Source organism: Pseudochaenichthys georgianus, chromosome 14, assembly GCF_902827115.2.
Source record: "Pseudochaenichthys georgianus chromosome 14, fPseGeo1.2, whole genome shotgun sequence".
Classification (NCBI taxonomy): domain Eukaryota; kingdom Metazoa; phylum Chordata; class Actinopteri; order Perciformes; family Channichthyidae; genus Pseudochaenichthys; species Pseudochaenichthys georgianus.
In genome coordinates this window covers 5,341,783-5,357,412 of record NC_047516.1, presented here as the reverse complement: position 1 = coordinate 5,357,412, position 15,630 = coordinate 5,341,783, and the positions used below count along the sequence as shown (strand labels likewise).

At 42.1% G+C, this 15,630-nt stretch overlaps 1 protein-coding gene across 2 annotated transcripts in view; it reads left to right on the top strand.

Moving 5' to 3' along the window:
* arhgef12b (Rho guanine nucleotide exchange factor (GEF) 12b) overlaps window positions 1–15,630 on the top strand; it is a 68,586-nt gene that overhangs the window by 19,175 nt on the left and 33,781 nt on the right. For both annotated transcript variants that reach the window (XM_034098571.2, XM_034098572.2), the window contains exons 6-12: window positions 2,247–2,443; window positions 8,647–8,724; window positions 11,519–11,635; window positions 12,184–12,300; window positions 13,157–13,264; window positions 14,692–14,790; window positions 14,882–14,992. In XM_034098571.2, coding sequence (XP_033954462.1) covers window positions 2,247–2,443; window positions 8,647–8,724; window positions 11,519–11,635; window positions 12,184–12,300; window positions 13,157–13,264; window positions 14,692–14,790; window positions 14,882–14,992 — 827 coding nt within the window. The remainder of the gene's footprint in view (window positions 1–2,246; window positions 2,444–8,646; window positions 8,725–11,518; window positions 11,636–12,183; window positions 12,301–13,156; window positions 13,265–14,691; window positions 14,791–14,881; window positions 14,993–15,630) is intronic.

Sequence of the window (15,630 nt, the reverse complement as noted above, 5' to 3'; positions counted from 1 at the left end):
ATCAGCTATAAGCTTTGTCAGAAAGGAAGGTCGTAAGCGTACTCTAAAAACGGATAGGCTGTCGGCCGCCCGAACACAAACTGGAAGCTGATTCCACAAAAGTGGAGCTTGATACGAAAAGGCTAGAAGGCCAGAGAGAAGAAGAAGTGAGTTTTAAGTGTTGATTTAGAAACCCCCAGGGTCTCACATGGCAGAGTGTTCCAGAGCCTGGGCCCGCATCAAACGCTCAAAAAGCATTTGATTTTCTTGATACAATATCCAAAACATTGTGACAAATACATATAATGATGTTAATACACCACTTTATGTATTATAATACGACATATTGTAGTACAATTTACTTCTCTATGTTTACATATTTTATGTCTATTTTAGTCGATCCTAAAATTGACCCACTCTTACGAAATCCTTTTTGCCCCGAGGGATAAATAAAGTATTTCTGTCTCTGAGAATAGAGGAACATCTGACCGCTTAAAAACAATCAAAATAACAAACATAACGATGAGATATGTTTGAATTACATGTCCTCCCCAAAACAGCTGTTCATACAGGAGAGGAACAGCCTTTAAGATCTCTCCAACTTAAAGGGGACCCATCATGCAAAATGCACTTTGTGATGTCTTTATACATAAAGTGTCCCGGTGTGTCGGGGAACTCACGCAGCGTCAGGAAATAAAACCCTCTCTCTTTTCCTCCGTACCCAAATCTCTAAAAACGGGGAACAACGGAGCTGATCCAGATTTGCGTCCGATATGACGTAATATCTGAAATGTGGACCCACGGCCCAATCAGAAACGTTGCTATCAGAAACAATGCTGACTGTTTTGGACGTAATATGGTCGGTGTTTACATTAGCATCGCTAACACTCAGAGCTAACCTGTACTGGAGAGCATGTGTGTGAAGAAGCAGGAAGTAGAAAGGAACTCACCTTGTGGTGTAACCGGCAAGAGAGAAAGCCTTTGAGCTCCAGACTGTTTCAGAGAGAATCCTTGATAATCCATGATATGGCGTTTCATCACGGCAGCATTTAGTTTAGACGGTAGCTGCCGGGTCCCGCATGAGCTCAGACCCCTACTTTTTATTAAAGCTTTATACCCAAATCAGCACTTTTGAAACAGGAAGTGAAACAGAGGGATATGAGGCGTGGCTAGAATGATCTGTTTGGTATTTGGAGCAAAACACTTCATAGACATGTGTTTTATATATTTGTATATACATAGAGACCTGTGCTATTGCCTAAAGATAGCATGATAGGTGACCTTTAAATATCAAGTGTTTATTTCCACAATGAATGAAGGTATTAACATCTAAAGACTCGTTTCCCATTACATTCAGCACACATGGGATCTAATGGCTAAAGAAACTAAATGTGTCTGAAAACAGAAGTGTATGGGTGACGACATTTGTGCAATCTGAGCCCTGTACACACAATATATGAAATGGTGTATTAACATTAAACATTATACTAAATCTGAACCATATTGTTGCTTATAATGTACATTGCAATACAGACATGATGATAAAGTTAGTATTGCACAGGTGATGCAGCCTCGGTGTAGTCTGTATTGTTTAACACTGGAGTTAAACACGGAACAGAAATACATTGGAAATATCTATGAAAACATAGAGAAGTTTAATAAAACATTTTGCATATTGCACTACAATATATATACAAATGTGTAGATTACAAAATATACAGTAGTGTGTTAATATTAATAATAATATTAATCAGTGGTGAACCGTGGCTATCACAACTGGACCTTCTGTAGACACACCCAGCCGCCGCCGCCGCATTATAATGTCCGTCTTTTCACTGAAACGTCGTCTTGAAAGGGTACTCACAACAATTCCGCAACAACTTCATCTTCACCTGTTGCACTTTTTTCAACGTTAAAAGCAATACAACGGCATGAATTGCTTCGTCGCATTCGTCTAGATCCTCTGTCTCGAGCCAGTTAACTAGCTGGCCTTCTAGAACACCCTGGAACCGAGGGGAACTCTGAAAGAACACGCCCATTGGCTACCAATCAATATCTGATTGGTTGATCAAACTGTCAGTCCAAACGTACGCTCTCATTCAGTGCAACGGCCAGGGCATTCGATCAAGGATGTAGAATACCTGGTTGAAGGATGTTCTACCCAGAGACCCAGAACAAGATCTGATTGGCTGCTTTCTTTTCTAACACAAAACCTGAACCTGTGTTTCCTCCTCCTTCATTCCTCTCTCTTGACTCCTCTCTGGCAGCGGGATCCTATGTGGCCCTCACGGTGCTGGGGAGGCCCCCGGGGGTCCCTAACCTCCCGGAGGAGGAAAGTGGGGGGGGAGCAGAGGAAGAGAGAGGGGGGGCAGCAGAGGTCAGCCCACCCACCCCTCTCTCAGACCCCCACACTCCTGCACCGCTGGATAGCGTCCAGGAGGAGAAAACCTCCATCACTGAGGGGGTGAGGAGGAAATAACAATGTGTGATATTTCTTTATTAAAGGGGACCTATTATGCTCTTCTTCATCAACATGTGTCCCCTCTTCTTCATGTCTCTTCTTCATCAACATGTGTCCCCTCTTCTCCATGTCTCTTCTACATCAACATGTGTCCCCTCTTCTCCATGTCTCTTCTACATCAACATGTGTCCGCTCTTCTCCATGTCTCTTCTACATCAACATGTGTCCGCTCTTCTCCATGTCTCTTCTACATCAACATGTGTCCCCTCTTCTCCATGTCTCTTCTACATCAACATGTGTCCCCTCTCCTTCATGTCTCTTCTACATCAACATGTGTCCCCTCTTCTCCATGTCTCTTCTACATCAACATGTGTCCGCTCTTCTCCATGTCTCTTCTACATCAACATGTGTCCCCTCTTCTCCATGTCTCTTCTACATCAACATGTGTCCCCTCTCCTTCATGTCTCTTCTACATCAACATGTGTCCCCTCTCCTTCATGTCTCTTCTACATCAACATGTGTCCCCTCTTCTCCATGTCTCTTCTACATCAACATGTGTCCCCTCTTCTCCATGTCTCTTCTACATCAACATGTGTCCGCTCTTCTTCATGTCTCTTCTACATCAACATGTGTCCGCTCTTCTTCATGTCTCTTCTACATCAACATGTGTCCCCTCTTCTCCATGTCTCTTCTACATCAACATGTGTCCCCTCTCCTTCATGTCTCTTCTACATCAACATGTGTCCCCTCTTCTCCATGTCTCTTCTACATCAACATGTGTCCCCTCTTCTTCATGTCTCTTCTACATCAACATGTGTCCCCTCTTCTTCATGTCTCTTCTACATCAACATGTGTCCCCTCTTCTTCATGTCTCTTCTACATCAACATGTGTCCCCTCTTCTTCATGTCTCTTCTACATCAACATGTGTCCCCTCTTCTCCATGTCTCTTCTACATCAACATGTGTCCCCTCTTCTCCATGTCTCTTCTACATCAACATGTGTCCCCTCTTCTCCATGTCTCTTCTACATCAACATGTGTCCCCTCTTCTCCATGTCTCTTCTACATCAACATGTGTCCCCTCTTCTTCATGTCTCTTCTACATCAACATGTGTCCCCTCTTCTTCATGTCTCTTCTACATCAACATGTGTCCTCTCTTCTTCATGTCTCTTCTACATCAACATGTGTCCCCTCTTCTCACGTCTCTTCTACATCAACATGTGTCCCCTCTTCTTCATGTCTCTTCTACATCAACATGTGTCCCCTCTTCATCCATGTCTCTTCTACATCAACATGTGTCCCCTCTTCTCCATGTCTCTTCTACATCAACATGTGTCCCTCTTCTTCATGTCTCTTCTACATCAACATGTGTCCCCTCTTCTTCATGTCTCCTTCTACATCAACATGTGTCCCTCTCTTCTTCATGTCTCTTCTACATCAACATGTGTCCCCTCTTCTCCATGTCTCTTCTACATCAACATGTGTCCCCTCTTCTCCATGTCTCTTCTACATCAACATGTGTCCCCTCTTCTTCATGTCTCTTCTACATCAACATGTGTCCCCTCTTCTTCATGTCTCTTCTACATCAACATGTGTCCCCTCTTCTCCATGTCTCTTCTACATCAACATGTGTCCCCTCTTCTTCATGTCTCTTCTACATCAACATGTGTCCCCTCTTCTTCCTTGTCTCTTCTACATCAACATGTGTCCCCTCTTCTCCATGTCTCTTCTACATCAACATGTGTCCCCTCTTCTCCATGTCTCTTCTACATCAACATGTGTCCCCTCTTCTTCATGTCTCTTCTTACATCAACATGTGTCCCCTCTTCTCCATGTCTCTTCTACATCAACATGTGTCCCCTCTTCTCCATGTCTCTTCTACATCAACATGTGTCCCCTCTTCTTCATGTCTCTTCTACATCAACATGTGTCCCCTCTTCTCATGTCTCTTCTACATCAACATGTGTCCCCTCTCCTTCATGTCTCTTCTACATCAACATGTGTCCCCTCTTCTTCATGTCTCTTCTACATCAACATGTGTCCCCTCTTCTCCATGTCTCTTCTACATCAACATGTGTCCCCTCTCCTTCATGTCTCTTCTACATCAACATGTGTCCCCTCTTCTCCATGTCTCTTCTACATCAACATGTGTCCCCTCTTCTCCATGTCTCTTCTACATCAACATGTGTCCCCTCTTCTTCATGTCTCTTCTACATCAACATGTGTCCCCTCTTCTCCATGTCTCTTCTACATCAACATGTGTCCCCTCTTCTTCATGTCTCTTCTACATCAACATGTGTCCCCTCTTCTTCATGTCTCTTCTACATCAACATGTGTCCCCTCTTCTTCATGTCTCTTCTACATCAACATGTGTCCCCTCTTCCTCATGTCTCTTCTACATCAACATGTGTCCCCTCTTCCTCATGTCTCTTCTACATCAACATGTGTCCCCCTCTTCCTCATCAACATGTGTCCCCTCTTCTTCATGTCTCTTCTACATCAACATGTGTCCCCTCTTCTCATGTCTCTTCTACATCAACATGTGTCCCCTCTTCCTCATGTCTCTTCTACATCAACATGTGTCCCCTCTTCTTCATGTCTCTTCTACATCAACATGTGTCCCCTCTTCTCCATGTCTCTTCTACATCAACATGTGTCCCCTCTTCCTCATGTATCTTCTACATCAACATGTGTCCCCTCTTCTCCATGTCTCTTCTACATCAACATGTGTCCCCTCTTCCTCATGTCTCTTCTACATCAACATGTGTCCCCTCTTCTTCATGTCTCTTCTACATCAACATGTGTCCCCTCTTCTCATGTCTCTTCTACATCAACATGTGTCCCCTCTTCTCCATGTCTCTTCTACATCAACATGTGTCCCCTCTTCTCATGTCTCTTCTACATCAACATGTGTCCCCTCTTCTCCATGTCTCTTCTACATCAACATGTGTCCCCTCTTCCTCATGTCTCTTCTACATCAACATGTGTCCCCTCTTCTTCATGTCTCTTCTACATCAACATGTGTCCCCTCTTCTCATGTCTCTTCTACATCAACATGTGTCCCCTCTTCTTCATGTCTCTTCTACATCAACATGTGTCCCCTCTTCTTCATGTCTCTTCTACATCAACATGTGTCCCCTCTTCTCCATGTCTCTTCTACATCAACATGTGTCCCCTCTTCTCCATGTCTCTTCTACATCAACATGTGTCCCCTCTTCTCCATGTCTCTTCTACATCAACATGTGTCCCCTCCTCCTTCATGTCTCTTCTACATCAACATGTGTCCCCTCTTCTCCATGTCTCTTCTACATCAACATGTGTCCCCTCTTCTTCATGTCTCTTCTACATCAACATGTGTCCCCTCTTCTCCATGTCTCTTCTACATCAACATGTGTCCCCTCTTCTTCATGTCTCTTCTACATCAACATGTGTCCCCTCTTCTTCATGTCTCTTCTACATCAACATGTGTCCCCTCTTCTTCATGTCTCTTCTACATCAACATGTGTCCCCTCTTCTTCCATGTCTCTTCTACATCAACATGTGTCCCCTCTTCTTCATGTCTCTTCTACATCAACATGTGTCCCCTCTTCTTCATGTCTCTTCTACATCAACATGTGTCCCCTCTTCTTCATGTCTCTTCTACATCAACATGTGTCCCCTCTTCCTCATGTCTCTTCTACATCAACATGTGTCCCCTCTTCCTCATGTCTCTTCTACATCAACATATGTCCCCTCTTCTCTCTACATCAACATGTGTCCCCTCTTCTTCATGTCTCTTCTACATCAACATGTGTCCCCTCTTCTCCATGTCTCTTCTACATCAACATGTGTCCCCTCTTCCTCATGTCTCTTCTACATCAACATGTGTCCCCTCTTCTTCATGTATCTTCTACATCAACATGTGTCCCCTCTTCTTCATGTCTCTTCTACATCAACATGTGTCCCCTCTTCTTCATGTCTCTTCTACATCAACATGTGTCCCCTCTTCTCCATGTCTCTTCTACATCAACATGTGTCCCCTCTTCTCCATGTCTCTTCTACATCAACATGTGTCCCCTCTTCTTCATGTCTCTTCTACATCAACATGTGTCCCCTCTTCTTCATGTCTCTTCTTACATCAACATGTGTCCCCTCTTCTTCATGTCTCTTCCTACATCAACATGTGTCCCCTCTTCTTCCATGTCTCTTCTACATCAACATGTGTCCCCTCTTCTCCATGTCTCTTCTACATCAACATGTGTCCCCTCTTCTTCATGTCTCTTCTACATCAACATGTGTCCCCTCTTCTCATGTCTCTTCTACATCAACATGTGTCCCCTCTTCTCCATGTCTCTTCTACATCAACATGTGTCCCCTCTTCTTCATGTCTCTTCTACATCAACATGTGTCCCCTCTTCTTCATGTCTCTTCTACATCAACATGTGTCCCCTCTTCTTCATGTCTCTTTTACATCAACATGTGTCCCCTCTTCTTCAAGTCTCTTCTACATCAACATGTGTCCCCTCTTCTTCATGTCTCTTCTACATCAACATGTGTCCCCTCTTCTTCATGTCTCTTCTACATCAACATGTGTCCCCTCTTCTTCATGTCTCTTCTACATCAACATGTGTCCCCTCTTCTTCATGTCTCTTCTACATCAACATGTGTCCCCTCTTCTTCATGTCTCTTCTACATCAACATGTGTCCCCTCTTCTTCATGTCTCTTCTACATCAACATGTGTCCCCTCTTCTTCCATGTCTCTTCTACATCAACATGTGTCCCCTCTTCTTCATGTCTCTTCTACATCAACATGTGTCCCCTCTTCTTCATGTCTCTTCTACATCAACATGTGTCCCCTCTTCTTCATGTCTCTTATACATCAACATGTGTCCCCTCTTCTCCATGTCTCTTCTACATCAACATGTGTCCCCTCTTCTTCATGTCTCTTCTACATCAACATGTGTCCCCTCTTCTTCATGTCTCTTCTACATCAACATGTGTCCCCTCTTCTTCATGTCTCTTCTACATCAACATGTGTCCCCTCTTCTCCATGTCTCTTCTACATCAACATGTGTCCCCTCTTCTCCATGTCTCTTCTAAATCAACATGTGTCCCCTCTTCTCCATGTCTCTTCTACATCAACATGTGTCCCCTCTTCTTCATGTCTCTTCTACATCAACATGTGTCCCCTCTTCTTCATGTCTGTTCTACATCAACATGTGTCCCCTCTTCTTCATGTCTCTTCTACATCAACATGTGTCCCCTCGTCTTCATGTCTCTTCTACATCAACATGTGTCCCCTCTGTGGAAAGAGACTCTGAAAGTTTCAGGAACAAAGATTCTCTCTCTTTTTGATCCATTTCTATAAAAACCTGTCTGAAAATGAGTCGATCAGATTGTGGCCACTTTATGATGTCATAACGATGTGTTGTCTTGTGTAACCATTAGCCAATCAGCAACAAGGTAACCCCCCCCCCCCCCCCCTTATCACCTGAATCTCCTCTAGAGCACCATTGAGTTCTTTGTAACCAAATGTCTCTCAGAGGGGCGTGGGGAGGGGCTCCTTGTTTTCATCTAAAGTAACAGACAGAGAATCAGCACTTTGGAAACAGGGCTGAAACAGAGGGGATTATGGGTAATGCTGCAATGATCTGTTTGGTGTTTCAGCCAATCAGAGACAGGCTCTGGATATATCTGAGACCTGTGATATATTGATGAGAAACAGTATGATAGGGACCTTTAAAGGATGAGGACACTTTTTCACAAAACGTGATGCACAGATTCTTGCAGAGGAAGCAGAGCTTGGGCTTTTTTGAGAAACAGACTTTCCCAGACGCATACGAAATCTGGGAAATTAGTTTCTATCCCATAACCGCATGCAAGCAAGACACAAAACATCAATTATAAGATTTATTTTGGGGTGTTTTAGTAACTATATAAAACATTGTGAGTACTCTGCACACATGAACTGAAACTTAAATGCCCTGAAATGACTGTATTTTGTAGAAATGATCTTTATCTCTTCTCATGCTGTTCTTAAATTAGACGGCTGGAATCTTTTACTGTCTGATGAATTTCCACATTTCCCTTTTTACGTTGGTCTCACCAGGATCACTTCTCTTTCTCTCGGTGAACCTCAAGCTCCTTCCTTCCTGTGTGTTCCAGGAGAATACTGATGTATGTTCAAACACATGTTCTCACTGTGGCTCCTTCTGTCCTCCTTCAGGGGGAGCATAGAACCAGGCACAGCGAGAGGGTGGGCCTCCTGCAGAAGATGCTCACCAAGGAGCAGCGAGACCTGCAGGTGGAGTACAGGATCCTACTGTACACACTTCATCATGTTTACATGCTGCTACACATGTCCTTCTGCTCACTTTACTCTGGGTGTATTTGGGCAGAGCTGGGAGAAGTACTCAGAGCTTGTACTTGAGTAAAAGTAGAAGTACTCAAATCTTGTACTTGAGTAAAAGTAGAAGTACTCAGAGCTTGTTCTTGAGTAAAAGTAGAAGTACTCAGAGCTTGTACTTGAGTAAAAGTAGAAGTACTCAAATCTTGTACTTGAGTAAAAGTAGAAGTACTCAGAGCTTGTACTTGAGTGAAAGTAGAAGTACTCAGAGCTTGTACTTGAGTGAAAGTAGAAGTACTCAGAGCTTGTACTTGAGTGAAAGTAGAAGTACTCAGAGCTTGTTCTTGAGTAAAAGTAGAAGTACTCAGAGCTTGTAATTGAGTAAAAGTAGAAGTACTCAAATCTTGTACTTGAGTAAAAGTAGAAGTACTCAGAGCTTGTACTTGAGTGAAAGTAGAAGTACTCAGAGCTTGTTCTTGAGTAAAAGTAGAAGTACTCAGAGCTTGTTCTTGAGTAAAAGTAGAAGTACTCAGGTATTGTACTTGAGTAAAAGTAGAAGTACTCAGTGCTTGTACTTGAGTAAAAGTAGAAGTACTCAGATCTTGTACTTGAGTAAAAGCAGAAGTACTCAGATCTTGTACTTGAGTGAAAGTAGAAGTACTCAGAGCTTGTACTTGAGTAAAAGTAGAAGTACTCAAATCTTGTACTTGAGTAAAAGTAGAAGTACTCAGAGCTTGTACTTGAGTGAAAGTAGAAGTACTCAGAGCTTGTTCTTGAGTAAAAGTAGAAGTACTCAGAGCTTGTTCTTGAGTAAAAGTAGAAGTACTCAGAGCTTGTTCTTGAGTAAAAGTAGAAGTACTCAGGTATTGTACTTGAGTAAAAGTAGAAGTACTCAGTGCTTGTACTTGAGTAAAAGTAGAAGTACTCAGAGCTTGTACTTGAGTAAAAGCAGAAGTACTCAGATCTTGTACTTGAGTGAAAGTAGAAGTACTCAGAGCTTGTACTTGAGTGAAAGTAGAAGTACTCAGAGCTTGTTCTTGAGTAAAAGTAGAAGTACTCAGAGCTTGTACTTGAGTAAAAGTAGAAGTACTCAAATCTTGTACTTGAGTAAAAGTAGAAGTACTCAGAGCTTGTACTTGAGTGAAAGTAGAAGTACTCAGAGCTTGTTCTTGAGTAAAAGTAGAAGTACTCAGAGCTTGTTCTTGAGTAAAAGTAGAAGTACTCAGGTATTGTACTTGAGTAAAAGTAGAAGTACTCAGTGCTTGTACTTGAGTAAAAGTAGAAGTACTCAGATCTTGTACTTGAGTAAAAGCAGAAGTACTCAGTTCTTGTACTTGAGTAAAAGTAGAAGTACTCAGGTATTGTACTTGAGTAAAAGTAGAAGTACTCAGATCTTGTACTTGAGTAAAAGCAGAAGTACTCAGTTATTGTACTTGAGTAAAAGTATAAGTACTCAGAGCTTGTACTTGAGTAAAAGTAGAAGTACTCAGGTCTTGTTCTTGAGTAAAAGTAGAAGTACTCAGATCCTGTACTTGAGTAAAAGTAGAAGTACTCAGGTCTTGTACTTGAGTAAAAGTAGAAGTACTCAGAGCTTGTACTTGAGTAAAAGTAGAAGTACTCAGGTCTTGTTCTTGAGTAAAAGGAGAAGTACTCAGATCTTGTACTTGAGTGAAAGTAGAAGTACTCAGGTCTTGTACTTGAGTAAAAGTAGAAGTACTCAGAGCTTGTACTTGAGTACAAGTAGAAGTACTCAGGTCTTGTACTTGAGTAAAAGTAGAAGTACTCAGGTCTTGTATTTGAGTAAAAGTAGAAGTACTCAGATATTGTACTTGAGTACAAGTAGAAGTACTCAGATCTTGTACTTGAGTAAAAGTAGAAGTACTCAGATCTTGTAGTAGAAGTACTCAGATCTTGTACTTGAGTAAAAGTAGAAGAACTCAGATCTTGTACTTGAGTAAAAGTAGAAGTACTCAGATCTTGTAGTAGAAGTACTCAGATCTTGTACTTGAGTAAAAGTAGAAGAACTCAGATCTTGTACTTGAGTAAAAGTAGAAGTACTCAGATCTTGTACTTGAGTAAAAGTAGAAGTACTCAGGTCTTGTACTTGAGTAAAAGTAGAAGTACTCAGATCTTGTACTTGAGTAAAAGTAGAAGTACTCAGATCTTGTAGTAGAAGTACTCAGATCTTGTACTTGAGTAAAAGTAGAAGTACCCAGATCTTGTACTTGAGTAAAAGTAGAGGTACCAGAGTGTAGGAATACTCTGTTACAGTAAAAGTCCTGCATTCAAAATGTTCCTCAAGTGAAAGTAGAAAAGTATTCTCATCAAAATATAGTTAAAGACAGTAAAAGTAGTCGTTGTGCAGATTGGTCCATTTCAGAATAATATATATGATATGTTTTATAATGATTGATCATGAAAGTGTTCTCAAAGCTGGTGAAGGTGCAGCTAGTCTGAAGTACTTTGTAGACTGCAGGGTAGCTGGTGGATTTACTCCAGGTGGAACTAAAGTCTGATTCAACACTTGGTTATATTTCACATCATTCATCCACATCTGTGAAGTAACCAAAGGGATTAAATACATGTAGTGGAGTAGAAGTACACCATGTACCTCTGAACTGTAGTGGAGTAGAAGTACAAGGTAGCATAACATGGAAATACTCAAGTAAAGTATCTAAACATTCTTCTTGAGTACAGTACTTGAGTAAATGTACTTAGTTACTTGACACCTCTGTATGGGGATGTGTTCCAGGTGAAGGAGGAGGAGCACAGCAGGAACCCTGGCCCTAAACTCCTGAAGGAGGTTCAGGAGGTTCAGAAGCACATCTCTCTGCTGCAGGAGAGGCTCAGCAGAGCAGCCGCTGCACAGGTGAGGAACTACTCTGTAATATTACCTTACACTTCATTTAACAGTTATCTAAAGCAAGCTACAAAAAGGATTATAAGTTGACCAGTTCAGAACAGACAGCATCCTGCAGGTACATGAGCTATAAATAACACACAAGTTATTACACTTTATTTGAATGTCTACGGCGCAGTGGACATGCGGGTGCAGCTTTGATCCTCACACTATTTGAGTCAGATTGATGCCAGGTGGAAATAGAAATAACATTATTTGTACAGCATACATGTTGTCACTAAGCCTCCTTCATCCATGCTCTGAAGGAAGCTTAAACCACCTCGTCCCGTCCGCAGACTTAACAGGATCTTATTTCTGCATCTTGACTTGCACCAGCGTCTCTTGCACTATTTTATTTCTATTTCTTGTTGTATATCTTATTATATTGTGTATTGCGTTGTAGAAGGAGCCGGGGACTTCAGACTTTCATTGACAAAACTTTTTACAAATGACAATAAAGTATTTGAATCTTAGAGCTTTTACACTGGACACTTCTGTTTCCTACGTGTGTGATTTAGGATGGAGCTGCAGGGTCCAGGAACGGTGGGGAAGAGGAGGGGGATGCAGGACCTCGACACGCCCCTTCCTCTCCGGGGGAAAACAGCACCGACGGACCCTCGACCAACAACAACTCTGTGAGTATAATCACTAGTGGAGGAAGTACATTTACTCAAGTATTGGACTTAGGAACTATTTTTTACATGTACTTCACCATTTTATGCGATATGAACTTATCGTCCACTACATTTTCTATCAAAGCCAACTTTATTGTCAATTTTGCAGTTTGTCTGTACAGAGAGGTGGAAATACCGCTTCCCATAATCCCGAATACAAAAACAAATATATATAAAAACATGTATACAAAAATATGTATATACACAATGTATGTATGCAAATAATATACTCTTTACTCCACGACATTCATTTCACACTCATAATTGCTAGCTACCATTTTATATATAAAAACATATGATATGCTTATATGATAAGATATAATGCAGTATTATTCTACACATGTAACCCTTAACTTGATATGAAATACAGTATATTTGTTGTGGATAAAAAGGAAAAGAGACATTTTGCTTCCAAAGTACTTTTATTCCTAATACTTTAAGTACATTTTCAACTTTCCCACGGTATGATGTTTGTGTTTTATGCAGTCTTTTAAGACAATAGCTAGTTCTGATGCTGCTGTTGAAAGAGGAACGTCTTTATGAACACACGATAGGAGGATACATGGTCTGATGTAACAACAGGAAGTCTGAAGCTCCGCCCACACAGACTGCTTTGTAATAACTTCCTCTGCTCTTTCCTATAAATAGAGATTTGAAATGATCCTTACTTTTCCAACTCTGGGGATTTTCCAGCATTCAGCAGCAGACTAAACAATCAATTAAGAGTCGTGTGTGTGTGTGTGTGTGTGTGTGTGTGTGTGTGTGTGTGTGTGTGTGTGTGTGTGTGTGTGTGTGTGTGTGTTTGTGTGTGTGTTAGATGCACAGCAGCCCCCTCGTACAGACGCCCTGTCAGAGCCCAGATATCAGCCGACGGGACGACCTCGATTTCCGGCCGTCTCCTGAAACGGAGGACACTCCCGACACAGTAATGAAACAAAGAAATTGTTGTTTTTATCGTACTGTTACATTTTTATCGTCCTAATGTGAACTCTTACCTGTCCTGTTTTACTTTTCATGCTGCTTTGACACCTGACTTCCCCTACAGGGGTTAAATAGAGGTTTATCTTGTGTTATTTGAATAATATTACTTAAAGAAACACTAACAGCTGATTGTTAAGATAGAATGGGAGGGATGAAACCCTCTAAAGGACTCACATGCAGAGCACACAGTGACATGTGTCCTCTGCTTTAACCCATCCTAGCACCAGCAGTCTAGCACTAGGAGTAGTGGGCAGCTATTGCACAGCGCCCGGGGAGCAATGGGAGTGGGGGGGGAAGGGGGGTGTCCGGTGCCTTGCTCAGGGGCACCACGGCAGGGCAGGAGGTGAGCTGGGACCTCTCCAAGTAGCAGTCCACACTCCATATTTTAGGTCTGGTCCGGGACTTGAACCGGCGACCCTACAGCTCCCAGTCCTACTCACTGAGCCACAGCCGGACTGCTAGCTAATTAAGTGTACAAAAGATGAAATGTGTAGTTGATGCTTAAAGAAGGAGGAATGAGGCTCAGAAACACAAAATGGTACTTGAAGATTGTTTGTGTTTTACATGTTTTACACAAACGTGATGATACGGTTTTCCCATAAATAACAACCTATATTTCTATAGGTGGCAAAGCTAATGCCACACACACACACACACACACACACACACACACACACACACACACACACACACACACACACACACACACACACACACACACACACACACACACACACACACACACACACACACACACACACACACACACACACACACACACACACACACACACACACACACACACACACACACACACACACACACACACACACACACACACACACACACACACACACACATTAAGAGACCATGTCCATTGACTTGTATTCAATGTGAATATGACACAACAAAGAACGAACACGTCCAAATGCAGTTTCTTATGTGAGGAAAGAAGCAAGAAAGCACCTTTTAATAATGATAATGCATTCATAGTCCTTTCTAAAGGGAGATACATGATAAGGTATAGATTCTAATTTTGTTGTTTAATTTTTAATATTCTTAAGAGTGAATGTGTTTTAGTTTGGCTTCCAGTGCATTACCCCTCTGAATTCTGCGCATTGCAACGGCACATATTTTATTCCAATTGTATTTCTACGATTTCAAACATATTCAATGTAAATATTGCTATATTTTTTTATGTTATTATAGTTTTCTCAAAGTAGTTTTCTATCGTTGTTTTTAATTTGTGTTTTGTTTGTATATATGCTTATGTACTATGCACCATAACATCAAGTCAAATTCCTCGTACGCGTTAAACTACTTGGTAATAAACCTGGTCATGATTCTGATTAACACCAATGTCTTCCTCAGGCTTTCAGTGCCCAGTGCATTGTGGGAAACCCTCCCTACCTCCTCCACCCGCAGATCATCGGAGCAGAAGACGACTACTTTGACTCTCAGCAGGAGCAGGTGCCTCCATATTTATGGATATGAAATTACTGGAATGTCCCGTTGTCTTCATCTTTATGAACATGAACACGTACTCCTCTCTGTTATCCAGATTAACGGCGTGTGCAGCTGCTTCCAGAGTCTCGACGCTCTGAAGGCTCGGCCGGCGCACCTCGCTGCTTTCCTCCATCACGTGGTGTCGCAGTTTGACCCTGCTCCTCTGGTACGCACACACACACACGCGCACACACACACACACACACACACACACACACACACACACACACACACACACACACACACACACACACACACACACACACACACACACACACACACCACACACACACACACACACACACACACACACACACACACACACACACACACACACACACACATACCATGTATACATCACTTCAGGGGACATGACATTGACTGTATGACTTACATACATTTCCTGGAGACTTATCCTAACCTTAACCATAGCCCTTAACCTTACCCTTAAACTTACCCTTACCCTTAACCAAGTCTTCACCCTAAAATTAATGATTCCCCTCATGGGGACCTCCACTTTGTCCCCATAAGGGAGGCGTGACTGTGTAAACAGATTTAGGTCCCCACAAGTATAGTAATGCTAGGCCACACACACACACACACACACACACACACACACACACACACACACACACACACACACACACACACACACACACACACACACACACACACACACACACACACACACACACACACACACACACACACACACACACACACACACACACACACACACACACACACACACACAATAATACCCATCTATATTCCTATAATGTGTGGTTTTATACCAAAATGAAA